Raw genomic sequence first — 26,973 nt, 5'->3', positions numbered from 1 at the left:
GAAGAAAGACCCAAGTGGGACAGATACTTGGATTCTGGAAGGGAAAGGTCCCTACATTTCCTCATTCATTCACTCATTCAGTCCCTCCCTCCTTCCCTCCCCAGCTCGCTGGTGGAGTGGACCCTTTGCCAGACTGAGGGAAGAGAAGGTTGCAGAAAATGTGGAGGAAAGAGAGAACATGCCAGGCAGACCGAGAGGTTTAGGAAGGCCCCGGGAGACCACCCATGTGACACACGGTTCTTACAGAGGAGGAAACCGAGGCCTTGAGGGGCAGGGGAACGTGCATCCAGCCATCCAGCAAGTTGGTAGCAGAAGAAAAGAAACTCTAAAGGACTTAGATAAATGAGCAAGAGTTGCTGGGGGATCAGCTCATTGTACAGATGCTACCCCCTCCAGACCCACCCACCGAGGCCCCCAAGTTACTGTCTTCTCTTATTCTAATCGGTGACTTCCTAAATGTCCCACCCACTGTCCCCATCTCCCCAGCACTGCCACTCCCCTGGATAACCCTGCAGCCTGCTAAATACCTCTCAGTCCAAATCTGTGGCCAAGTGGGTATTTCCAATACGCAAGTCTCAGCACACCATGTCTCTGCTGAAAACCCGACAATAGCCCACCCCCTATTCCTATCCCCATAGCCCTCAGAACAGTGGCCTCTCAGAAGGGCATTCTAGGTGCTTTGCCAAATCCCGTTCTGGATTCCCCTTGTACCTTACACCCCAGCCCCACTCCCTCCCTTTTCCCCATCCAACACCATCAAACTATTTGTATTCACCCGTCACACGGTGCCATTCTCCTCCTCGTCTCTGTGCATGGCGTGGCCTCTGCCTGGGACAGCCTCCTTTCCCTCCCTCTGAGTAAATCCTATCCATCTTCTGCACACATACCTCAAGAGTGAGAAAAATACAAAGTGCCCGTCACAGTGCTGGGCCCATTGTAAATATTAAATAAAGGCCCATGATGATTAGAATTATTGACAGCGATGTGAATATATTCATAATAATTAGGGCTATGATGAAGGAATGTCTGGGGTACAAGGAGGGTAAAGGAGGACTTGTTAAGTCTGCCAGAGACACTGCAATGGGGAATCTGACCTGCAGCCTCAAGAGATGGTTTCCAGGCCAATAAACAAGAAATAAGGGTGGGGGCGGTGGGGATTGACATCCCAGATTTGCACGTGCAAATCTCTGGCACATTCTTGAACTACAAAGAGCTCATTATACCTGGAGTCTGAGTGGGGCTGCAGAACGTTGGCCCGGTGGTGGCAAATGCAGCAAAGGATTTCATGAAGTTCAGCACCTTTCAGCTGCAAGGTGGTGTGGGGAGAGACTGGGCAGGGTTAGCTAGATTGGCTGATGCCGTTGGGGGGCAAGAGGCCCTTCACTTTGTCTGCATCCCACTGCCAGCTCCTAGCTCCCAGGGAGAGTTCAGTGTTAACTGCAAGGGCTCAGGCTGCAGGAAGGATTTTAAAGCTCCTAATGAAAAGGCAGCTACATTCAAAGACTCCGCTGCCTGTGACCAGCCCACAAACCCCTGCCTGTCTCAGTATGAATGAAGGAAATATCTAGTAAGTAGACACAGCTTGAGGCAGGGAATTGCCACAGGGGGGTTATGTTTTCTTTCCATCTTTTTTTCAAAAATCAAGATTCTAGCAGTGTCTCACTCCATTAGTGACTAATTAATATCTCCCAACACTAGAGTATTAACAAACACAGGGCAAAGATGAATTTTTGGAATGTTTTAGGTCTAGAAGTAAGAATGCTGGGTTCTTTGTCTAGGGCCCGGGGTCTTGGCTCTGGTTTTGCATTGGAACCCCCTGCGAGCTTATAAAAAATGCCAACACCTGGGCCCACACCTGAGAGTCTGATGGTGATGGGCTGAGATGCAGCCCGGGTGTCAAGACTTTAAAAGCTCCCTGGGCAATGCTAATGTGTAGTCAGAGAGCAACTCCCTTTGCCTTTGACTAAGTAACTGACTGTCCTGGTTACCTCGCACTTAAAAAGTGTCTATTTTATACCATAGGCTCACTCATATTATCTCACAAGCATTATCTTGTTATATTTTTTGGAAAATCTCTGAGTTCAGTACTGATATCCCCATGTAACAGATTAAGAAATTAAAGCTCAGAGAGGTGAAGAATTTTGCACAAATTCTCGTAGCCGTTAGCTATCAGAGTGAACTTTCAGACTGAAAATTGGAGCTTCTGACTCCATGTTAAGATTCCATTTCTTCTTCTCTGACGTTAGGAGGCTGAGTTAGGTCAGATGGTGAATTCCTGGTGTGTAGACCACTGTTCCCCTTTCTCTGCTTATAGCAGGCATCACCACTAGATTAAGACACTTTGTTACAGAGAGAGAATAGAACCTCGGAATCTTTCTTAACACGTCATCCTTAAGCAAAGATTCATTGGAATCAACACTAGATGAAACCAGTTTTGATTCCTGAACTAAATGATTCTGAAGGACCCTGCTGTTTGTGACATTCTGGGATTGCATGAGCAGGGTTGCTGCCAAAGCCAGGAGGGTTAGAATGTGGGCCAGCCATGGCATCTGTTCTGAACTTGCATTGCCCAGATTCTGCTCCAGGACAAGCCAGGGAGATTCTGGAATATCCCAGCGCTCTTCCCAGCAGCTCCCACAAAGGCAGCACCTCACAGCGGTTAAGATCATAGGGACTGCCGACAGCCAGCCCTGGGTTCAAATCCTGATAGAAGCATGCCATAACCTCAGCCTGGAGCCTCATAAGTAATAGGTACTTAATAAACAACTTCTCAGACCAAAACTGAAAATTAATAAATATATAAAAAGTTGGGATTCTCAAGCAGATTCCCCTGCCTGACCCCTGCCAACCCCAACCATCAGCCTATCCCTCTTCACCCTTCTTGCCATTTCTCCGCCAGCCTCTGCCTCCCTCCTATGTCTCACCCTGCGAAAGACATGCGCCTGGCTCTCTCTGAGCTAGGGTTCGGGAATGACTGTCTATGAGCATCAAGCTGTGCCTGGCTAGTGCCTGGCACCCAGACCAGAGTACCCAGAGCCAACATTTATTGATGATGTTGAATGTGGCCCGACACAAATTCGTAAACTTTCTTAAAACATTATGAGATTTTTTTTTGTTATTTTAATTTTATTTATTTATTTTTTAGCTCATCAGCTACCATTAGTGTTAGTGTATTTTATGTGTGGTCCAAAACAATTTTTCTTCTTACAGTGTGGCCCAGGGAAGACAAAAGATTGGACACCCCTGCTTTGAAAGAACCTCATGAGGTACATACTCTTATCTCTAATTTGTGCATGAGGACACAGAATCAGAGAGGTACAGTTACTTGCCTAAGGGGACACAGCCAGGAAGTGGTCTTCAGCTGGTTTGCAGACACAAAGACCATGGCCAAGGGCTGTTCCACATGTAGATGCAAAGCCTCCTTGCCTCCCTGATGTCTCCCACCATGCTCAGGAGAGGGCTACATACCCAAAGGGGCATTTCATCCATTTCTTGTTCCTCAGTAAGAAACCTGGGAATTTCTTTCTTTCTTTCTTTTTTTTTTTTTTTTTGAAATGAAGTCTCACTCTGTCACCCAGGCTGGAGTGCAATAGTGCGATCTCAACTCACTGCAACCACTGCTTCCTGGGTTCAAGTGATTCGAACTATCTTAAACTCCTGCCTCAGGTGATCCGCTCACCTCGGCCTCCCAAAGTGCTGGGATTACAGGTGTCAGCCACTGTGCCTGGCCAGAAACCTAGGAATTTCTTACCTGTGTGATAGAGTAATAAAGATGTGGGCTTTCAAACTGGGAAACACTAGAACGCAATCCCTGATCAGCATGTGGAAAAACACGTTGTGTGACTTTGGGCAAGTTATTTCTCCTCTCCAAGCCTCAGTTTTCATTTCTGGGAAAGAACATCATCACTGTACCTCGCAGGGTTTCTATGCAGGGTTAAATAAGAATACGGCACCTGGCCACCTATTAGGTGCCAAGAGAACATCTTTGGCAATCTGAACCTACATGTTGTACCTCACACACAGCTGGTGTTCCACAGATGCATGCTGGGACACCTAACTTAGGAAGTGCATCCAGAACATTCCAGGGCTCAATAAACATCTATGAATGGAATGAAAATAGATTACCCTACATTGTGAATATTGTTGACTTAAATGTGGAGAGGACCTCTGATGTACAGTAGGTGCTCAATAAATGTCCCCAAAGTGAACATGGTTCTTGTACCTCTATTACATCAAAGAGTTGCTGGTCAGTAAACATCTGTGATGAGGTACCAGCACACAGTAGGTGTTTAAGGAATGTTTGTGGTGACTTAAATGGAGGAAAGGTACCAGGCACATGATAGGTACTTGATAAATGTCAATTATTGAACAGATGCTAGTGGAGTATCCAGGACATGACTCAAGAAATGTTTGTGGGGCATAAAGGAACAGGGGGAGTACCAAGCATGCAGTGAGTCTCAATAAGTGTGCCTGGGAGAGTGGCACACAGTAGGTACTCAAGGAGTATTCCCATAACCTCCACATGGGGACCTTCCCAAGCCCAGGGAATCTCCTGCCCTGCCCTCCCTGCTGTCTCCTCACCTTTGTTGTAGAGGGAGCCATCGAAGTAGTAGCTGCCAGTATAGAAGCCTGTGGCCAGCTCAATGAGGTGGCGAGCCCATGTGTTGCCGGCACCTGGGAAGCTGGCCAAAGCAATGAGCTGCTGGGACTTGCCTGGCAGGAACCTTCTGTCCATGCAACGGTTGTCTGAAAAGGGCGGGGCATGGACAGAGGTCAATGCCAGGGGCAGATGGAACCTGTCTGAAAGGGACCAGGGTATGAGCCCTACCCTTGCCACTTCTCAGCCAGGTGATCCAGTGCACAGGACACTTGCCTGGGTCACGGGAAAGCTTCCTTGGGCCTTGCCTCAGTTTCCCCATCTGTAAAATGAGGGAGATGGTTCCTCCCTCATAGGGTTGAAGTGAGTGTTAAACGGAATAATGATGGAAAGGGATAAACACAGTGCTTAGCCCATAGTAGGGATCCAATGAAAGTCAGCTAGGAGAGTGAATCTTCTCTTCAGCCTCAGTTTCTCCCCAACAGGGCAAGTCTTTCCCATTCTCCTGTACCCTTTCCTCCAGATTGAAACCGTCAATGGCATCTGTCTTATATTTTCCATTATTCTTGTATTTTGTGGGCTCTGAAAAGCCAGAGAATCAGGAATATCCAAATGGTACTCACCACCTTCCAACCCATTTTACATATAAGAAAACTGAGGGCTAGAGAAAAATAATATCTGTGCCTTTTGAGCATAGGATGGAGTCCAAGGTTCTTATCTTGGCCTCCAAGCCCACATGGTTGGCCTTTGCAAACTCAAAGGCCCATTCTAATCCCCTCCACCACATGCCAGCCACCTGGTTTCTCTATACTTCCTCTTCTGTGCTCTGTTCCATCCTGACATAGCACCTTCTTGCATGCTGTTCCCCCTCCATTGCTCCCACCTGCCTTTGCTTTTTGTACTTCAGCTCTCAGTTGAATGAGTCCATCTGTCTGACCGTCTGTCCTTCCTTCCTTCTTCCTTCCGTCTTTTCTTCCTTCCTGCCCTCTTTTCCTGACTCCCTGAGCTGTCGTTAGTGTGTTACTACATCCATCTTCTTCTATTGTTGATCACACTTGCAATTCAGATAATTATTCATGCAATTAGTCGTGTGGTCAGAAACCCTGCTCATATTGTGTTTTGCTGATTCACCAAAACTTTCCACAATATCTGGTATACAGCAGGTACTTAATAACTGCTTCTGGGATGGATGGGTGAATGGGTAGAATGGTGAAGGGGTGGATAACAATAATATCATGTAAGGATTACATGAAACAAAGTATGTAATATGTTAATACTCTAAAGTGCTCAAAATGCGTACCTATTATTTTTCTCTAGCCCTCAGTTTCCTCATCTGTAAAAAGGTTTGGGAGGTGGTGAGTACCATTCAGATATTCTTGATTCTCTGGCTTTTTAGAGCCCACAGAAAGCCATTACCATCAGAATTAACAGAAAATACAAGCCCAGCACCTCCCACTGCAACCCCAGTGGGAGCTCAGAAAGCACAAGCTTTTCTTTTGGTCACCTCAGTTGCAAGGGCAGCTGAGGGAAGGCTCAGAGCAGGGGGAGCTGCAGCAGAAAGGAAGATGAGATCCTGGCCTAGAGGCCCCAGGTCTCAGTGCTGCCTTCTTCAGCAGGGGACAGATGATCTTCACCCTTATTTACTGTCCAAGGGAAGGCAGGCAAACCTCCCTCACTTCCCCGGCCCCTCTCCTCCATCTCTCCTCCTTATGGGGGAAGCCACCCATCCCCTGCTCATGTGTGCAGACCACATTCCCTCCCTTCTCTTCAAGCTCCTTGCTCCTTCCATCCCCCAGTACCTTCTCTCTGTCAGCCAGATCAGTCACATTAGCACTCAAACAGGAACAAATAGCTCCATCATTTAGAAAGAGCCCCTTCCAGTGACCAGCAGCTCCCCTTCACCCTATCAGTGCTGCATTGCCAGCAGAGTTGTCCATGTTCCCTCATGCTTCCTCCCTTTTATCTGCTCCTTGGCCCTTGCTTGTGGCCTCTTCCCTGCTCACTGCCCCAACCAGTTATGGACAAGGTCCTCACTGACTGCCCCATGCTCAGTTCAACAGACGGGCTCACCTCACGTGACTAATCAGGAACAAGGGCAGATCACTCTGCCTTCCGTAGATAATTACTTCCCAAGTTTTTAGCAGGGTCTTTCCTGTTCTGCATTAGCTCCTGTTTATTGAAGTCTTACTATGAGCCTCATTGATTTCACACAAAAGCCCTTTGAAGGAGAGGTGTGAATTCCTAGATTTAAATTCCAATTCTTTCGCTTACTTGCTGGGTGACATAGGAAAAAAATGATCTATCTGAGCCTCAGTTTGCTCACGTGTAAAATGGGACTATTAAGCAGTGATGACAGCCTGAAGTTGTTTAAGAGAATGAAACTCATGAATGAATGCAGTGTTAGAGTGAGACAAACACGTTGGAAGTGCCCATAGAATTTACTGTGGTTTCTGGTGGTGTTGCTGCCTGCCGGAGATTCAGCTCTCTTCTCCCGCCTGTTTAATCTTTGTTCTGAGATGAGCAGATTTAGGAGAAAATAAACCAAGAGACATCTATGTTGAAGCCAAGTAAGCTTCTGGGGATGGTTTTCACTGGAATATACTGCGAAAAGGAACCCAGGCACAGGGGCTTTCTAGAATATGGTTATGTTTTATAGTTTGATAGGGGAGTGGATTACCCGGTTGACATTAACTAGTACACTTAAAATATGTGCACTAAATGTTGCTTTAGAAAAGCTAATATTGAATTACAACCAATGACAACATCCTGGAAGTACAATGGTGTTTGCGACTTACTTTATAATACACCAAATATTAGGAAGGATTGGGCGGGGGGGGGGGGCGGAATGGAGAGACGGACAATAAAGTAAATACAGCAAAAGTTAACATATGTCACAAAATCTATGGAACGAGTATATAGGTGTTCACTGGATAATTCTTCTGACTTTTTTGGAGGTTTGATTTTTTTTTTTCTAGAATAAAATGTTGGGTTAATAGGTCAGGTGGGGAAGACCACGCTCCTTAATTTCCTCCAAAAACAGAATTCTCTATTCAAATACTTCCTGGAAGGCCAGGGCCAACCCCAAGGTAAAAGCTGTGGTTCTCAGGGCTATAAAGCAAGTTGATTTGGTTCCTAAGCCCCATAAATTAAGCAGATGTTAGAGGCAGTATCGTATGCAGTTTTGGAATCAGACTGACCTGGGTTTCCATCCGGAACTCTCATGGTCTACCTGTGTGACACTCAACAAGGCTTTCACCTCACTAAGCCTCAGTTTCCATACCTATAAAACAGGGCTGATAAACCTTACAGGATTATGTGGGATAATGAGTATGAATTATTCACAGTGTATTTTCAGAAGCTAGGGTGGAGAGCACAGTCTTGGGACCTCGATTGCCTGGGTTTGAATCCCTATACAGCCCTGTCTGAGCTGTGTGACTCTGGCCAAGTTGCTCAGCCTCCCTGCGCCAAGTTACTTCATTTGTAAAATGGTAATAACAGTGCTTATGCAGCTGGGCTGTTTGGATGATTAGATGATTTAAGGCAGGTAAAAGACTTGACAGAGTCTGGCACAGAGCAAGTGTTCAATAATTATTTAGTTCCCATAAGGAGCATCAGTGCTTAGCACACAGTAGGTGCTCAATAAATGGCAGCCCTGGTGGTCCAGGCTCTTGGCAGGCTGATGAGCCACATAACTGTCAAACCTCCTCAGTGTGTAGAAACTGCAAGACTGACGTGGAAAAATGCAAGCCCTAGTAATGGCCTGGGGGTAGGGCACTGAGAATGAGCAAACTCATCAATTAGGGAATCGTTATCTGCTGTTGAAAAGGCTCCAGTGTCTGTTCTGGCCACCTCAAAGCCATTCATGATCACAGAGTAATTAATCTGTGTATGACTTTCCCCTGCAGGCTGAGGCAGCACAGCTCTGCACAAACTAGCCAACACTTTTCCGTAAACTAACAAAGACCCATCCTTCCCCATCTGACTGTAAATAGGGCCAAGAGCCACAATGCTCACTAGGCTCTCAGAAGGACATTAGCTACCACACAAACAGCCACAGTTGATCACTACTGGTACCCCATCTGTCAAACAGGGACAGGCTATTGGTGAGGCTGCCACTAGCTCTTACAGAACTTTTGTGCAGATCAGAAAAAGGTGCCTACTCCTTCCTCTGGACAGATGTTCTGCCATCCAGGACACACAATGTGGCTAGCTTTCAGAAACCACTTTTTCTGTAGACTGTGCCAGCGCAGTGCTCAACCTGCTCAACCACATATGGCAGCTTGGTGACTGGGAAATGGCGAGGAGGAAGTCTAGCCCAATGGTGCTTTCTTGGCTCTCCAGACCGTGGGGAGTGTCACTGGAGCATGGGCAAAGGTTTCTAGCAGGGGCTTTGGAGTCAGACACCTGAAAACAAATTGCTTTTGTAGATGTATAATTGTGGCCAGTTCCCAATCTCTCTGAATCTTAGTTCTGTTGTCTGTAAAGTGGGGATGATACTGCCCTGATCATAGGTTTACTGTGGACTTCACATCACTAAATGAGATGAGGCTTGGCATAAGGACTGGTATATAGTAGATGGCCAATATATTCAGACATTGGAGTGATCCTTCAGGGACTTCCTTTGGGCTGAGTGTCCTGGCAAGGGATGCCTCCAATCCCCACTCAAGTGCCACCCACCCTTCATGATACCTTGTCAAGAGAAATGGTTTTTATTGGGAAAGTTTATAAACACTATGACTTAAGGTAAGCTCCTCAACTGTTCTGAGTCTCAATCCCACCCCCTCACAGTAAAGAGGGCACAATGACTGTTTCCAACTTACAAAGAGTTGAGGGGATTCAATGAAAAAATGCATATGAAGGACACAACACTGAGTCTGGCACAGAGTAAGACCAGACATTGAGAAACCCCAAGTGTTGCTGCCTCCTCCTCTTCCTCCTTCTCATCACCATCATCATCACCATCATCATCACTATCAGCATCACTATTATCACTATCATCACCATTATCATAATCATCACCATCATCCTCATCACCATTATCATAATCATTATCATCACTACCATCATACTTATCACCATCATCATCACCATCATCATCAGCACCATCATCATCATCATCGTAATCATGATCATCATCATTATCACCACCACCATCATCACCATCATCATCATCGTCACCATCATTGTAATCATTATCATCATCACTATCACCATCACCATCATCACCATCATCATCACCATCATTGTAATCATTATCATCATCACTATCACCATCACCGTCATCACCATCATCATCATCACCATCATTGTAATCATTATCATCATCACTATCACCATCACCATCATCACCATCACCATCATTGTAATCATTATCATCATCACTATCACCATCACCGTCATCACCATCATCATCATCGTCACCATCATTGTAATCATTATCATCATCACTATCACCATCACCATCATCATCATCATCATCACCATCATTGTAATCATTATCATCACTATCACCATCACCGTCATCACCATCATCATCATCATTATCATCATGATCATCACCATCATTATCATCATCACCATCATCATTATCATTATCATCATCACCATCATTATCATCATGTCTGATAGCCCCAAGAGACAGAAGAGGAGATAATAGTAAGTGTGAATTCCACTAGCTAAGGAAGAAGACTAGAAGTGGAAAGGGTGAGTGAGACAGAGAGAAGAAGGGAGAGAAAGAAGAACTTACAGATAAATTTACAACATTTTAGCATTGGAAGGAATCTTGGAAGCCAGCAGTCTACAGCTTCATTTTATAGTTGGAAAAACGGAGGCTTGGGAAGGGGAAATGCCTTGTCCAGGATCTGTGTTGCAGCCAGTGGGAGGCTCAGTCCCTCTTCTCATTCAGTCTCACTACAGGAGCCACCAAGGGTCCTCAGTGATGACGGATAGAGATGGGTCATCAGAACCCTCCCCGCCCTGGGCACTCCTGTTGCCTATCCAGGAACTCTAAGCCTGGTGGAGTTCACCAGCCCTGCCCTCTGCCCTCTGGCTTGCATGGTTCTCTCCTTGCTGTGGGCTGTGTGGAATGGACTGGCGGGGACATGTCTGGGAGGGAAGCCACTGGGAGTGCATCTGGGGTCCACTGGGGAAGGGCCTGGCTCACCTTGGACTTGTGTCTGGTACACAATGAAGTAACTAGGAGTCCCGCAGCTCTCAAACTCCTCCGCGCTGCACTTCTGGGCACAGAGCTGCTCATCCTCTCTGTCATGGAGTGGGAATCGGGTGGTGGGAAACCCACAGTGGCAGGCGTTGCCTGCAAGAGCTGCCAGCGGGTACTCCTGGGGATGGAGTGGGAGAAGAAGAGGAAGAGAGTTGCTAAATTCCTGGACAGCTTCAGACTCCAAATGGAGAACAGGATTTGCATTCCAACCACTGCCTTCTCTGTCACTCTCCCTCAACTTGAGAGTCCCCAGATTCCATCCCCGAACCCTGCTTTTATGATTTTGCCCCATCTGTGCACCTTCTGTACTACTGTTTACTTATTTGTTTCCTTTAAGTCAATTCACATTTTGTAACTTAAATTTCAAAGGATACTTCATATTGCTACCACGAATAGTAATTGTGGACAAGTAGCACTTCCATACATCTCCGTACTGTAAATGCACATACTATAGAAACAAAACAAGTGATGAAATTCTACCTAGGCACTCTGGCCAGCCAAGACTCTGAGCCTGGTGTTGGCTCCATTTTTCCTGCATAGAGAGTAGTTGAGGGTGAGAGGTGTTGATGCTTAAACACTGAGATGAAGCTTTCTCTTGGAAGAATTGAAAGAGAACTGAAAAAGAAATCCCTTTCTCACGGTCATGCGATACACCACAGTAAATTCCCCCTTGGTGAGACAGTGATATGGGACACACGGTTTTGGAAAAGCTGTCTGAGTCTGCTCTTTTAAGCCAAAGGAGATACTGCTACCTCTGTGTACCCAAAATCTTTGTTGGGAGAGCTGTTTCTGATTGCTTTATTTGTTCTATTGAACAGCTAAGTGGGGGCAGACTGGACCTGAGATCTGGTGGACAAGGATCTGTCTTTTGCCCAATTTGCTTGTAAACTGGACCTACCACCCTAGTTCTCCCTGGTAGCTGGTCCGGGACTAATCTGGTGGCAAACCAGGGTCACACCTGCGTGGCTGGATCCAGTCAGCTTTGTCATGGTAGCTTTGGTTTCTTTCCTAAAAGATATTAAATGGGAACTGCGGTGCCCAGCTGAAGAGCAGAAGTACTGTTGTGCTAGAGGGTCAGCTTGGGCCATGAGTGATGACATTTTCTAACTAATAAGAATGCTGGAGCCTCCCCTGACACCCTAAACCTCAGACCCTCTATCACTTGACACAAGCAGCTCTGTATCCTGGTCCACTTGATCCCCTTAGTTTCTCTCCTTTGCCTCCTAAGGAGATCAGAGAAAACAGGAAGAGGGAGGTTTGCAGGAGGACTTCTTGTTCACACATACACACCCTCACTTTTCTGCAGGCCTGTGTAGTTTGTCACTTTGCTACACTAATTTGCCTCATGAACTCCCTGTCCCACCCCTGTTTGCCCCCCAACTTCCAGGGGATCGATAGGTTCCCCCAGAGCCCTCTGGAAGTGAGGGACTGCAGTGTGGGTGGAGGGAGTCCTGCTAAGGGGAGAGAGCTGGACCAAATGATAGCCAAGCCTCCTTTAATCTCACAAACATCACCTCCCATCTTCCAGGTTGCCTTATATATATATATATATATATATATATATATATATATATATATATATATATATATATATATATATATATATATATATTTATTTATTTTTACTTTAGGTGCATACTATATCTAGCATTTCTCCCCATGTTATCCCTCCCCACCCTCCCCTCCCTCCCCACCCCCCGCTGTCTCTCCCCTACCCACCCCCCCGAACTGCCCCCATTGTGTAATGCTCCTCCCCCAGAGACCCAGCAATCCCATTACTGGGTATATACCCGAAGAACTATAAATCGTTCTACTGTAAAGACACATGCACACGTATGTTCATTGCAGCCCTGTGTACAATAGCAAAGACCTGGAACCAGGATGCCTTTTAGGAGCACAGCAAGCCCTTAAGAAAAACTTGGTGATTTGAGGTTGCCTGGTCCTCTCGAATGGCTCTGGGAAGCCTCTCTGGTGGGGTTTCCAGGGTGGCTCAGAAGTTTAAGAGCTTGAATTTGGAGTCAGTCCCCAGTGTCAACTCCAGCTCTGCCACTCACTTGTGCTGAGAACTTAGGCAAATGACTTCACCTGTGTGAATCTTGATTTTTCTCATCTGTGAAATGGGACTGAAAATGTCAAACTCATGGGCTTGGCCTGAGAAGTAAACTGTGTGATCCATGGTGCACAGGGCTGCATGGAGGATGTTCTCTCAGCAAGCAGCCACTGCTGTGATGCTGCAGCCTTTTAGATTTCCAGAGAAATGCTTCATGCCTTAGCAGCCCAGTGCATGAAGAGAAATAGCCAAGCAGGATGATTCAAAGCAGATGGGGCATCCAGGACTCAGGGTGTGGTCTGAGCACCCAGGAGGTACCACAATGCAGATGCCCAGCGAATGCCTGCATCCTTGAGGATAGAGATTGTGTCTTGTTACTTTGCATCCCCAGCACTAAACAGGAGTCCTGACGTACAGTAGGGTCTTATTAAATATTTGCAGATTTGGTGTGATGGTGGTACGGGACCCATGCTTTGGGAAAAGCTTTCTGAGTTTGTTCTTTTAAGCCAAAGGAGATATTGATACCTCTGTGTACCGAGTCTTTGTTGGTAGATGTGTTTCTGATTGCTTTATTTGTTCTAATGAACAGCTAAGTGGGGGCAGGCTGAACCTGAGATCTGGTGGGCAAGGGCCTGTCTTTTGCCCATTCTGCTTCTAAACTGAACCCACCACCTCTAGTTCTCCCTGGTAGCTGGTCCAGGACTAATCTGGTGGCAAACCAGGGTCACACTGGCATGGCTGGATCCACTGGCCAGTGGATCTGTGTGACTCAGAGTCTGAGAACAGTTTCAGACAGATTTTCCCAAAGCATGGGTCCCATATCACCATCACACCAAGGGGGCATTTTCTGTGGTGTATCGCATGACTGTGAGAAAGGGATTTCTTTTTCAAGTCTTGCAGGAGAAAGCTTCATCTCAGTGTTTAAGCATTTATACCTCTCTACCCTCAGCTACTCTCTAGAAGGAATGAAATGCTCAACCATCTTTTTGTGGTGGAGGAGGGATGGTTCTCCTCCGGACACTTTAGTAATTAGATCATTTTGAGAAAAAGCTGGAGCTCCTTGGACATCGCTGAGTGCCGGTTATGTGCCCAGTTCTGTGCTGGGGGTATCCAAGTGGGGCACAAAATGTACGAGGTACAGCCCCTATCCTCCAGGAGTTCACAGTCTGGCTAGGGAAGAAGCACAAACAGTCAGACATCTAGCATCTTACGTCAATAAAAGGATCATCCAGCCCAAGTGCTATCCAGTGCCCAAAGCTCTGGATGACGCCTCTGCTCGCACACCTCCAGCAATGGGGACCTTCCTCTGCCCCAGTGTGGGGCTGTCCTTACCTTTACCTGGCATTTTTTTTAATGCTTCTACGCTCAGTTCAAATGTCACCACCTGATATGATTTGGCTGTGTCCCCATCCAAATCTCAGCTTGAATTGTAGCTCCCATAATCCCCATGGGAGGGACCTGGTGGGAGGTAACTGAATCAGGGGGGTGTGTTTTTCCCATGTTGTTCTCATGATAGTGAATAAGTCTCACAAGATCTGATGTCTTTAAAAAGGGCAGTTCCCTTGCACATGCTTTCTTGCCTGCCGCCATGTAAGATGTGCCTTTGCTCCTCCTTTGGCTTCACCATGATTGAGAGGCCTCCTCAGCCATGTGAAACTGTGAGTGCATTAAACGTCTTTTTTTTTTTTAAATAAATTACCAAATCTGGGGTATTTCTTCATAGCAGTGTGAAAATGGACTAATACACACTCATTCCTAAGTATTCCTCAGTATTAAAACTCACTTCCTCAAAGGCAGGAAAATCTATTCTGTGCAGCTGCAACCCCTCAGGTCCACATGAAACAGTCACATCCTTTTCCCATGTCATAGACCCCAGTCAACGACTGCATCTGTCCTGACTGAGCTGTTGCATCTCCAGCCAAGCATGTGGTTCCTTCAGCTGTCCTGCACCATCCCCTCCTCCCGAGTTCTGTGGTCCCCACCTTGGGCTCACCTTCTCTGTGCAGAAGTCCACGCACTTGTCCACGGACATGTTCAGCATGGCAGCTGTCACAGGTAAGGCCAGGGAAAGGTTGTCAGGCCTGCGAAAGCAGCCCCGGAACACTGCACTTCCATCTGAAGAGCCAGAGAGAAGAGGACCAGTCAGATATACAAGGAGTCAGATCTGGTGTAGAAAACCACTTTCTGAAGAAAGCCCAGAGAAGGCAAGAGTCCGGCCTCAGGTCACAGAGCGAGTCAAAGCAGAGATGGAAAGAGTGGCCACGTTTTCTGTTCTTGAATATGTCTGCTCATAGTCAATGAGCTTGATACATCAAAGAATGTTCTCCTCAACCCAGGTCGCTGAGATGAGGTTCTTCCTGGGCCACGCTAGCCCCCTTTTTTAGTCAGACTCCCATGCCTTACTTCCTCATCCCCAACCATGGCAATGCCCCATCCAGGGAAATGATTAAGTGCATGGAGAATTGTTGTAATCTCATCAGGACTGAGTGTTTGAGGACTAAGGGAAGCAAGGGGTCTGGGGCTGTCTTGTCGTTACTCACTACTACCAGGGTTCTCCTCTCCCTCTTATTGCCCTGGGCTTTAGGGGAAAAGTCTTGGGCCTCAGAAGTCCCTACCTACCCAGTATTGAGCACCATGACAAGCTGCAAGGGACTGACATGTCAGAGGGACTCCCTTTAAGAAAATGTAACCCAGAAATAGTGCAGCTACACAATAAAAAATTTGGAGAATCGAAGTCATCCCTTAAGAAAATATTCAGAGATGCTATCTTAGGCTGGGGCTACTGAAGCAGAGCCTGAGACAAATGTTTTATTGAAGGCGTGCTCTCAGATAAAGCAATCGGAGAGGCAGGGCCTGACAGAGCTAACTGAGGATGTGACCTCAGCTGGGTCCCACCTCCATCCTGGTCTCACAGTGGGAATCAGGAGGGTGCTTTGGATGGGAAACTGCACTGCAAAGCTGGCTCCACCTTACGGAAAGGAGGCTGGCTTGCATTGGCCTTGTCCATCCTAGCCTCCAAGATGAGTCAGCTTTTAGCTGTGGGCTGTCCCCCAGGGTGGGGCATAACTTCCTGGGAGGGGCCGCTTGCTCCTGATGGGCCCAAGGCTATTTTTCAGAGAAGGGGGCCGATGTGAGCCATTGATTGCCACCAATAGTCACCATAGTAAAAAGGACTCTGGTGGGCACCTATAGCATCCACTGCAGATGTACAAAGAGGTTTATCAATGAGGATGTTCACTGCAGCATTTTAAAAATTAACAAGTGAAGCAGTAGAAACAACCTAGGTGTCCAGCAATGAGATAATTGGGCTAGGAATGTCTAGAATGACAGCACACAATGGAATTGTATTGAAAGTGGAATTCCATTGAAAGAAATGGTGTTAAAGGATATTTTAGCCAGATGAAGATGTTTTTAAGAGATGAAGTTAAATAAAAACAGAATATAAAATTCTACACGTTATAAAATACCAATTTTGTAAAAACAATTAATCTCTAGAGATTGTACCAGCATGTTAATAACCGCGATGTCCCTGGACAGCAGGTGTGATGGATAAATGTTATGTGTCAATTTAGCTAGGTCATGGTGCCCAGTTGTTTGGTGAAACATTGGTCTAGATGTTGCTCTGACGGTATTTTATACATGTGATTGACATCTACTATTAGTTGAACTTAAGTAGAGGAAATTACCCTTGATAATGTGGGTGAGCCTCGTCCAATCAGTTGAGGGTCTTAAAAGCAATCTTAAGGCTTCCTGGAGAAGAAGGAATTCCGTCTCAGGACCGCAGCATTAACTCCTGCCTGAGTTTCCAGTCTGCTAGCCCGCCACACGAATTTCGGACTTGCCAGCTCCCACAATCGTGTGAGCCAGTTTCCTTAAAATAAATGTCTCAGTATATCTATTCACGTATTCTATTGGTTTCAATCCTGTTGATTCTGTTTCCCTGGAGAACTCTGACCAATCCAATAGGAATATAGGTAATTTTTATTTACATCTCTTTGTAAAACTCTTTTCTTTTTTCTACAATGAATATGTATTTTATGTAATAAAGACAAATTTTAAAAAGTGAAGCCAAGGCAGGGAGATTGTTGAGGCCAGGTGTTCAAGACCAACCTGGCCAACACAGTGAGACTCCATCTTTATTAAAACAATTTTGTAAAAGTGGCCACTGTTAAATCTTTGAAAGGCTTGTGATATACATTTAAAATTGGGTTCAGTTATTTCTCAAATTCTGAGTTGTAGATACCCTTCCAGAAGCATAGCCATCCACATGAAACAAAGGGCATTGCTAACACAGAGTGATCAAAACCACCAGCCCAAGAATGGGCCCCATTTATTGAGTCCCTATTATGTGTCATCTGCTCTGCTGAGCACTTCAGAAACATCAGCTCACGTCACCTTCTTGAAAATCCCACAAGGTTCATTGTAAACTCTCATTTTACAGATGAGAGAAACAGGGCTTCGAGAGAAGATGTTGCAAGACAAATCTAAGGACCCATCATTTGCAGAAACTTACTGAGGCTCATCTCAGAATCAAAATATTAGCTAGCCCTTGGAAAAAAACAAAGCAAGTTGCAAAAACCATATGTCTCTCTATAGCACTGTCTGGGTCTATCTAGAGTATAAAAGTGCTTTTTAGCATACACATATATATTTATATTTATGTACAGAGAAGAGGATATGGAATAACTCCCTGAGCAGAAGGGTGGGGGTAGGGTGTTGATGAATGATAATTTTTTATTTTAGCCACCAAAGGCACCCTAGTGATTCTTTCTTCAGGCGCCTGGTAGCCTTAAGTTGCTCATTGCAGTGGCAAGTCAAGAAAACTAAGAGGACATTAGGAATTTGATTAAATGGCTGATTTCCAGGGTATGCCCCAGACTCCTGCTATTTTAGCTTTCTGGGTCTCTGGCTTTATCCTGGTGAGACAAATGACAGTGGTAGTGGTGACGGTGCCACGGTGCTGCTGATCTGCTGCATGGTCCCTCCAGGCCTCAGTGTCGCCACATATAAATGAGGACTAGGAGTTAGACTATGCAGTGACTCTTTTGCCTACTACCCTGGGAACATTCAAAGAGTGTGGGAACACCTTTGATGGCCCCAGTGGTTTGAGGCCACTGGCACTTGAAGGGCTGAGGGTGGAAATGCGCATGCCTGTTTTGTATAGGAGAGTTCTTCATCACCTAAACAAGCACGTGCCACATCCCAAATGCTACTAGTGCCCTGTAGAGAAACACTGGACACTCTTCCATCTTGTGGCCTGGGGTGCGGAGAGGGATGCCCTGTAAGGTCACCCAGAGGGCGATGTTCATAGAACGTGCCATACAAGGTGAGGGGAGGGAGGGAAGTGTGTGTGTGTGTATGTGTGAGACACCTAGTTTTGCTTTGTCACTCAGGCTGGAGTGCAGTGGTGCGATCTTGGCTCACTGCAACCTGCAGCTCCTGGATTTAAGTGATTCTCCTGCCTCAGCCTTCTGAGTAGCTGGAATTATAGGTGTGCATCACCACATCCAGCTAATTTTTGTATTTTTAGTAGAGACGGGGTTTCACCATGTTGGCCAGGCTGGTCTGGAATTCTTGACCTCAAGTGATCTGCTTGCCTCAGTCTCCCAAAGTGCTGGGATTACAGGCATGAGCCAGTACACCCTCCTGGGAGGTGAGCATTTGAGCTAAAGGTTTATGGCAATGAGGCAGGAAGTCCCAAGTACTGTGGATGAACCCTCACTTAACTAGAAAACTCAGTTAGCTGGATGCTAACTTAGTTCACTGGGCAATGACATGCTGCTTTACCTCTCTCTCTTTCCACTCCACTTGCATTTACTGGGTTCCTGCTGATGTTGGGCTCCATGCTGGGAGCTCTGGATCCGTTCAGTCTTCACAGCAGCCATAGGCAGTAGATGCTATGGGTACCTTCATCTCACAGATGAGAAAACTGAGGCGGCTTGGGAAGCCTTGCTGGCTTCCAGTGTTACAGAGCTGGCAAACAGGAGAGTGAGATCAAAGCCAGTTTTCTGTCTCCAAAGCCTGTGCTTCTTCCAATAATAATGATACTATTATGAATAGATGCTTACATTACTATAATGTTGGCCAGGTGCAGTGGCTGGCACCTGTAATCCCAACACTTTAAGAGGCCAAGGCAGGAGGATCCCTTGAGCCCAGGAATTTGAGACCAGCCTGAGCAATATAGTGAGACCCCATCACTACAAATAATTTTTTAAAAAATTGGCTATGTGTGGTGGCACACGCCTGTAGTCCCAGCTGCTTAGGAGGCTGATGTGGAAGAGTTGCTTGAGCCTAGGCAGTTGAGGCTGTAGTGAGCCAATGATCATGCCACCACACTCTAGCCTGGTTGACAGGGTGAAATATTGTCTTAAAAAATTATTTGATATTGTTGTGATCATTGTTGCTACCATGTACTGATTGTGTGGTATGTGCTGGAAAGTAGGCTGAGCTGTTCACACACGTGGTCTCAATGAACTCTCCCACTCACCCTGGTCGTATGGGGCTTCCCATTTTTACAGATGAGGAAACTCAGGGCTTAGAGGACTGAACCTGCTTGATGCAGGTCACCCAGTTTGCAAAAGTCAGTCTGATATCTTTGATATTTAGCAAGTGCTAGGCTTTGTGTAAACACTTGATATATCTTATGCGATGGAACCCTCCTAACCCTTAGCAGGAAAATCTTATTCTCTCCATTATAAAGAAGAGAAAACAGGTGCAGAGGGGCAAGTGACTTGCCCAAGGCCATAAGCTGACAAGTGGCAGTGTCTGGATTCCAGCCTAGGAATTTCTGAATTCCAAGTCTGCGCTCTTCTGGGCTGTCCCTTTTTAAAAAGCCATCCCTGGCTTTAGCATTTCTCAACAGTGGGACATTGATTTTCTCTCTCCCACCCTTCATGTCCACTCTGCTTTTGACCACAGATCATTCAGAAAGTCAGGGCTGTCACTCTGAGGTCACCTGACACTGGAGTCTGATTCTTCTTTAAGTATCCTCAGATGTCTAGATCTTGACCCTGGGTCTCTAGAACCAACTTCAAATTGTTAACCTGCCTTTTCCCCACCAGGATCCTATTTGAGGGACCATAATGAAATCCCCCCTGGGTCATAAGCTGGAGCTGAGGGTTGCTACAGATAGTATTTTGAGGGTTGGGGCCAACAGAGGCCCCTTTGGGGCTAGGGCAGTCCTGGGTACCCTTGTAGGGATCCCAAGCCCACCAGCTCTTATCCTATAATGTGGGTCCTTTCTTGAGTCCCACTCCACCACCCAGGGGGGGTCTGAGGCCCCAAACACAGCACTATGTTGGGAAGACACAGTCGTGTCTGAAGAGGTGAGTGGTGTTTGGGCATGTGGGTGTGGATGTGTCTGTCTGTGCATTAATGGGGGGCAGGAGAGGCTGTGTGAGGGCAGTTGTGGGTCTGGCTGCAGTGAGATTGGGCAGTGGGACGTGACCTTGAATGTGTGTCTGTTGCTGTGCACACAGTGCTCGTCTGTGTATGAAAGGGTGTGAGTGATGATGTGTGCATCTCGTGTGTATGTGTGGCTGTGTTCATGCCAATGTGAGTGCAGATCCACCTATCTGGGCATGTGGATGCCGAGCTCTGAGAATGCAAATGTGACCCTTGGGACCATGTTCATTTATACATAGTGGGTCTGTCTATGGGGGAACATAGGAGTCTGTGGCCCTCTGCATTTGACTGTGCGCTTCTGTTGATAACTGGTGTGGCTGTGCATCAGATCAACCTCTAGGAGGGTGATCTTACCATAAGGTGTTTGTGCACGTGGAGACAATAACCCTAGGGGCTCTCTCTGGGTTCCCTGGCAACCAGCTGGCTGGGAGGAGGGCTCCTTTTCTCCTAGTAGAGGATGAGGCTGGGCTTCAGCCAGTCTCTCATGAGCCCGGCTCAATGCCACCAGGTGTTTGACATTTCCCAACCATCCCCCAAAACAGCCGGCACCTAGGTTCAGATAAAAAATATTTAGTTCCCAAGTGCAAGGGGAAATGTGCCATAAGAAGAGAGAGTAACTGGGTGGGCAGGTCCCTCTGATGGAGTCCAGCCCAGATGGACTCTGCCAAGAGCACTGGGGACCCTTGCACCTGGTGCCCACAGCCAGGGACACTGCTGGTGTCTGTCCCAGTTGTTTGCATCACAGTGGATCTCATATACAAGTCATCTCAGTATGAGAGTGTGCACATCTGACTGTGGGCATGTGCAAGCTGAAGCAAGCCCAGGGTGGTCTTTGAGGTCCTTTGCCCTCAGGAGTCACCCATACATCTTTATCAACATTGCTCCAAATAACTGAAGGCACTGGGGCATCCCTCCGGGCCTGTGGGTGGCATACATGCATCTTCCTTTAGGCTTCCTCTCCCTGCCCCCAAGCTGGGCACCCATCACATTTGGGCTCAGTCCCTTGATGGGTCACATTAGCCTGCATCTTCAGTTGAGCTTCAGGGGACCCACCCTCACCCAGAGCCCCAGGAGAGGTCTTCCATCCTGGTACCACACCAGAGGGCCATGGCACTTCCTTAGACTGACGGACTCAGGATGAGTCATCCTGGCTGAGGAACAGAAAACGTAGTGACTAGGAAACAGGAGTTCTAATCCTGACTCTGTTAAAATGGGGAGCTTTCCTTCACATGTCACTCACTGGCACCTCCACCCTTCCTTATCTTTGACCATGGGCAAGTTTCCTCTCATTTCAAAGCCTCAATGTTCTCATCTTTAAAATGGGGACATAAATACTGGGTAGATCATTCAGAGATGAACATGGATGAACTTTGTGAGCTGCAGGTAGTAGAGAGGGGGCAGTCAAAGGTCTATCTCCTTGCCAGCCATCCTTAGACTGAAAAAAGGAGGAGAGCCATGTGGAATCCCTAGGCTGGCATTTCTCCATGTGCTGTCTTCCAGCCTGCCTAGATATTAGGAGGCCAGAGTAGGAAGAGGAAGGAAGTCTTTGTAGATCCAGCTCTGCAGAGACTGGTTTCCCTTTGACATTTAAGCACCTGCTAATGAGTCCCTGACTCTCCCAGCTTAGAGAGGAGAGTTAAACAGAATGCTCTGAATACCAAATAAGGTGAGATTTTTAGAAGGCTTAACAGACCAGAGATGGATTAGAGGCTACTGCTGTGCACCTTTTTGGGTAAGATGTGTTCTGGGGGTGCGGTAGGGAGGATAACAGTTTGGGAAGTCAGTTCCAGGAGCAGTTAATCTCCTGGGTGGAAGGTATTCCTGAAATCTGGCCTAATTTACTTTGTGGGGAGACTGCGTGAAGTCACAGAGGGCTTCCTGATGTCTGGTGGATAGGTTGGAGAGCCTTCCAAGCCAGCAAGGCAATGGTTAGGTCGGCACCCAGGGACCTGGGGAGCACTTTGGAGGCCATCTCTCTCTGCAGGTGGCTCTCCACTGTCTTGGTGATCTGGACACAGAATATACACAGTAGCCAAGACATTTAATGTCTCCACTTCCCTAATTTCCTCCGTCTGTAATATGGGTCACCTCGCCCCCCCTCCCCACCCTGCCCTTCAGTGGGCGAAAGACTCTTTTATTTCTTATGTCTGAAAATGAAAGGGAAGTGGCCAGGGAATCCCTTTGCTTCCCTGACACTCTCCTGTGGTATAAAGAATTCTGGATTTCCAAAGCAGTGAAAAGATGCCTTCTTGTTTTCAAAAGGCTCTGGTGTAATAGTGTCTTCCTAATAACCAACCCTTCCTAAATAACAGTGATGGCAATAGTAACAGCTGTTTACTCTATGTCATTAGTTCTAAATGTGTTGTGCATATTATATCTCAATTAATCCTCACAGCAACCTATGAGGTGGACAATACTATTACCCTGTTTTATAGGCAGAGGCCCTGAAACCTGGCAAGATTCAAGTACTTTTCCAGGTCACACAGTTAGTAGGGAGCAGAGCTGGGATTTGACCCCAATCTTGTTTGACATCACATCCTAGTTTTCCATCTCTTTACCATCCTGAAGAAGGTCTGTTAAATTTTAACAAGTTGGGCTCCAGAGACCCCAATGCCAGCTACCTGAATTTCCCAGAAATCCTCCCAGGCCTCACAGTGGGAGTCTAAGGACTGCAAAAGCCCATGCCCCACATTCTGACAATGTCAGCTCTGCATTGCCAGGCTAGCTGGGATGGTACATGACCTCAGCAGCTTGGGCTTTTTACTAGCAAGAAGCAAGCAGAGCAACTGTTCATCAACTCCCTTTGCTGGGGGCAGACGAAGAACAGCCTGGAACCAGCTGCAAGTGTCTCTGAAGTCCTATCATGTCTTTGTGCTGGAGCTTCACAAAAATGAGGTAAATGTCACCAGGCATCAGCTTAGAGGCAGCCGTGGAAGAGTTCTCCTTGGTTTGAAAGAAGCCACCACCCCCTGGGTAATTAGGCCAAGCTCCACTGCATTAAAGATGCTGGTGAGGGGGAAAGGCAGTGAGCTGGAAGCTGTTAACAGCTACCTAGCTACCTATAATCAGAGAAAGATTGAATTACACAAAGAGCCTAACTGTCCAAAGAGAATTTAAACCAGCTATTTTTAGGCATTACCAAAGGCTCCTATGGGCTGTTGGAAATTCAAATCGCTTGAATTGGGTGTTTCTTGGAGTGAACTGTGGAGCTTCCATTAGGAAGAAGCTACTCTGTAACAGGCACTGTGCTTGGTGCTCTCTAGACTTTATCTCACTTGGTGGCCACAGAAATTGTGAAAGATTGGCATTGTCTTTATTTTATAGATGAGGCACCTGATGCCTGGAAAGAACAAGTGGCTTGGCCTAAGTCAATACAGCTATTCAGTGAGAGAGTTGGGACAGAAACACTGTATGCCTGATTCTAAAACCTGCATTGTTCCCATGGTGCTGTCCATGGGAGAGAATAGGTTTGCTCTCCCACATTTGGCTTTCAGGCAAATGGGACTCTTTGCTGATCATCTGAGGGTTCCCCTCAGCAGAAGTAGTTGAAATGGAGTATCAGTGAACATAAAGCAAAGCACTGCACAAAATTCTTTTAACTTTGGGAGACAAAAAATTGCCAGAATTAACAACAGCACACAAAATTCACCATGTAAATTGTGTACCATAAATAAGGTATCTATTTTTTCAGTGATAGTGTAAGCTTCATAATGTCTTAAGCTAGGAAGGAAAAAACAGGAGGAAAAAAGTACAGATCCCTAGGAGAGGCTGGTTTGCCATCAGTGGGATTTTAGGCAGTGCTAAAGGGTGGTCAGCACCATGGACAGCCACCCATAGGCTTGAGGAGCCACGTTCAGTGTATTTCTGATGAACTTTGTAACTCAAATCTTGCAAGAATCTTTCAGGCAAATGAAATTTCTTGCAACAGCCCATAAAGCCATAATGTTCTCAAGTCACCAGCAGGTCTCTACCCCTGGGAGGAGAGCTACGCTTGCCGACACATTTAGCAAACTGCTGTGAAAAATGTAATCTGACCAAGAAGGAAGTCCATTTCTCCGTTCTTTTGTAACAGGGGCAAAGAGTCCACGTGCCCGAGAGTCTGTGTCAAGGCGGAATAGCAGGGTGCCTGCAGACATTTGCTCTGCTAAACTTTTAATGCTCTCACTATTATGGGAGCATTCCATCACCTCAGAAACACGTAGGCTGGCACCCTGTGCGAGGCAGATGTCCCACCAGAGTGGTGCTTGGGAGATAATAAGCTTCCTTTAGATCTCTCCAGTCATTAAGAGTTCTGTGCCACTGCTCAGGAAAACACAATTAGGACACAGTGTTAATACCAACTAACGACTCTACAAATGAAATCTGGTTTCCACCATAGCTGTTTGCTGGAGCGTTCGCTCATTTCTCTTGCCTGATGTAATACATGCCAGAGTTGTGTGCCAGTGACTTGGAAGACATCCCTTTCTGACTTGTGTACAAAGCAAATCCTAGGCACAATCCTAGGAAATCGAAGGTGCCACTGAGTCAGAGCAGAGACATTGCAGACTTCTTATTGCCTAGAGTCTGGAAACAAGGTGGAAGGAGGGATCAGGGGACAGGGAAGGAAGGAGATGAGCTGGAGCCAAGGAATTCCCCCCAAAGAGAAAAGATGGGGTTCTGTACCAGATTTCAAGGTCAGGGTGTCTACAATGCTGTAGCAAGTGGGTACCCTAACTGGGATTCAGGGACCTGGGTTCCAGCCCATGCTTAGTCCCTAAGAGGCACAGCAGCCTTGGAAAAAACATGCCTGCCAATCATTTTCTGTAATAGGCACCCGGATTTTGTGCACTCTTCTCTTTGCCTACTTTCTCTCCCACTCCTTGGTGGTTTGTCTTGAATCTGGGTATCCTCCCCTTCACCAGGAAACAACCTATGCATCTTTCAGGGCTCTCATCAAATGTCCCCTCCTTTATCGAGCTGCCCCCTCCTATATGGAGCTTCCCCCAGTGCTGTTTAATTTAGTCATTTCTATTCTTTGAGCCTCAGTTTTTACAAATGTAAAATGCAGACATCAGTGAGAAAGGTGTTTCCAATATAGATTCAACACATGACCTTTGCTGACTCTGTACTTTTGAGCATGAGTTAGAACACATGGCTGTCCCTTTCACCTGGAATCCTCTTAGAATGAAATTCAGCTCAAAAGTTACTCCCTTGGCTCTTGAAGACAGAGCCCCCATAGCCCTCTGGGTCTCTGTTCAACCAATCCTACTGGTTTCAAGTCTGCACAAAATTATCCTTCTAACACATGGTTGAACCAATCCCATTAGTATCAGGTCTGTTGCCCCATGAGATGGCAAGCTCCCTGAGGTCAGGCATTGTGTTTTACTAACCACTGAGCCTCTCCATACCTCATCAAGTGTTTTGGTTCGATGAACGGTCCCAGTGCTCTCTTTGTATACCATGTTGCCAACTGGATTTGAAACATGTCCTCTTGAACATAATACAAAAATTCTATTCTCAGATGGTACAAAGCACCACCCAAATAATTGTGCCACACAGAAGGGGGAAGGTGAGGGGTGCAGTAGTATTCTTGCCTGCAGCGTCCCCCCCCCCCAGCTTGCCCGTGGTCAGTGAAAGTGTTATTGTATAATACAAGGTGATCACAGCAGTGTGTGTGTGTCTGAATGGGTGTGTGTGTGTGTGAATGGGTGTGTGTGTGTGTGAGAGAGAGAGAGAAAGAGAGAGAGAAAGGGGGATAAAGAGGGGGAGGAAAGTGGGGGAGAGAAAGAAGAAGAGAGAGGTGGAGAGAAGGAGGGGGGGCAAGAGGAGAGAAAGATATTGAGAGAGAGCGTGTCCAGATTATTCAGCCAACCTGAACATTAACCAAAAGGAGGTCTGGCTAGTGTCTGGCTAATGACAAACACAATCCAATTCTTGTTATCTATGTCAGCTTCATACACTAGGATGTGTTAGTGGCATCAGCTTTCCCTCTAAATATCCCTGACTTTAAGGTCATCTCTTCAGATGGTCCAAATGTTGCTATCAAAATAACATAAATATTGACATAAAGGTGATTGATTATGAAGGTGATAAATCTTCCACTAAGTTAAAAACTCATAACATTAGCAGCCAAACCAGAAACCCACTCTATGGACAGTCTCTGGCCTGTATTTCACGTACTACCTCTGCCCTCTGCCCTCTGCCCTCCTAGGCCTTCATATCTGAACTGAGGTGGCTATGGGAATGTGGAAGTTGCAGTCCATTTGGAAAAACCAGCCAGTCTGCAAATTGACAGCATGTTTGACCCTACTGCACAGCAAAGCTTGAATGGAGCTTCAGAAATATGGGATTTGAGGCTGGGCCTGATGGCTCATGCCTGTAACCCCAGCACTTTGGGAGGCTGAGGTGGGTGGATCACAAGGTCAGGAGTTTGAGACCAGCCTAGCCAACATAGTGAAACCCCATCTCTACTAAAAATACAAAAAATTAGCCAGGTGTGGTGGTGGGCACCTGTAATCCCAGCTACTCATGAGGCTGAGGCAGGAGAATTGCTTGAACACAGGATGCAGAGGTTGCAGTGAGCTGAGATCACTGCACTCCAGCCTGTGCGACAGTGTGAGACTCCGTCTCTCTCAGAGAGAGAGAGAGATGAAATTCTCTTGGTAGAGGCCCTTGCATTCCATGTCGCACTCTGTGTGTGTGTGTGTGTGTGTGTGTGTGTGT

The 26,973-nt window shown here is 46.6% G+C and overlaps 1 protein-coding gene across 6 annotated transcripts in view; it reads right to left on the bottom strand.

Moving 5' to 3' along the window:
* The window catches only part of WSCD2 (WSC domain containing 2), a 121,915-nt gene that overhangs the window by 14,550 nt on the left and 80,392 nt on the right, over positions 1–26,973 (bottom strand). For all 6 annotated transcript variants that reach the window (XM_017541126.2, XM_037743065.1, XM_017541135.2 and 3 more), the window contains 3 exons: positions 14,861–14,982; positions 10,761–10,935; positions 4,582–4,746 (listed from right to left, as the gene is read on the bottom strand). In XM_017541126.2, coding sequence (XP_017396615.1) covers positions 4,582–4,746; positions 10,761–10,935; positions 14,861–14,982 — 462 coding nt within the window. The remainder of the gene's footprint in view (positions 1–4,581; positions 4,747–10,760; positions 10,936–14,860; positions 14,983–26,973) is intronic.

The sequence above is a fragment of the Cebus imitator genome, unplaced genomic scaffold (assembly GCF_001604975.1).
Source record: "Cebus imitator isolate Cc_AM_T3 unplaced genomic scaffold, Cebus_imitator-1.0 Scaffold8, whole genome shotgun sequence".
Lineage (NCBI taxonomy): Eukaryota > Metazoa > Chordata > Mammalia > Primates > Cebidae > Cebus > Cebus imitator.
This window is presented reverse-complemented; position numbering and strand designations above follow the sequence as displayed.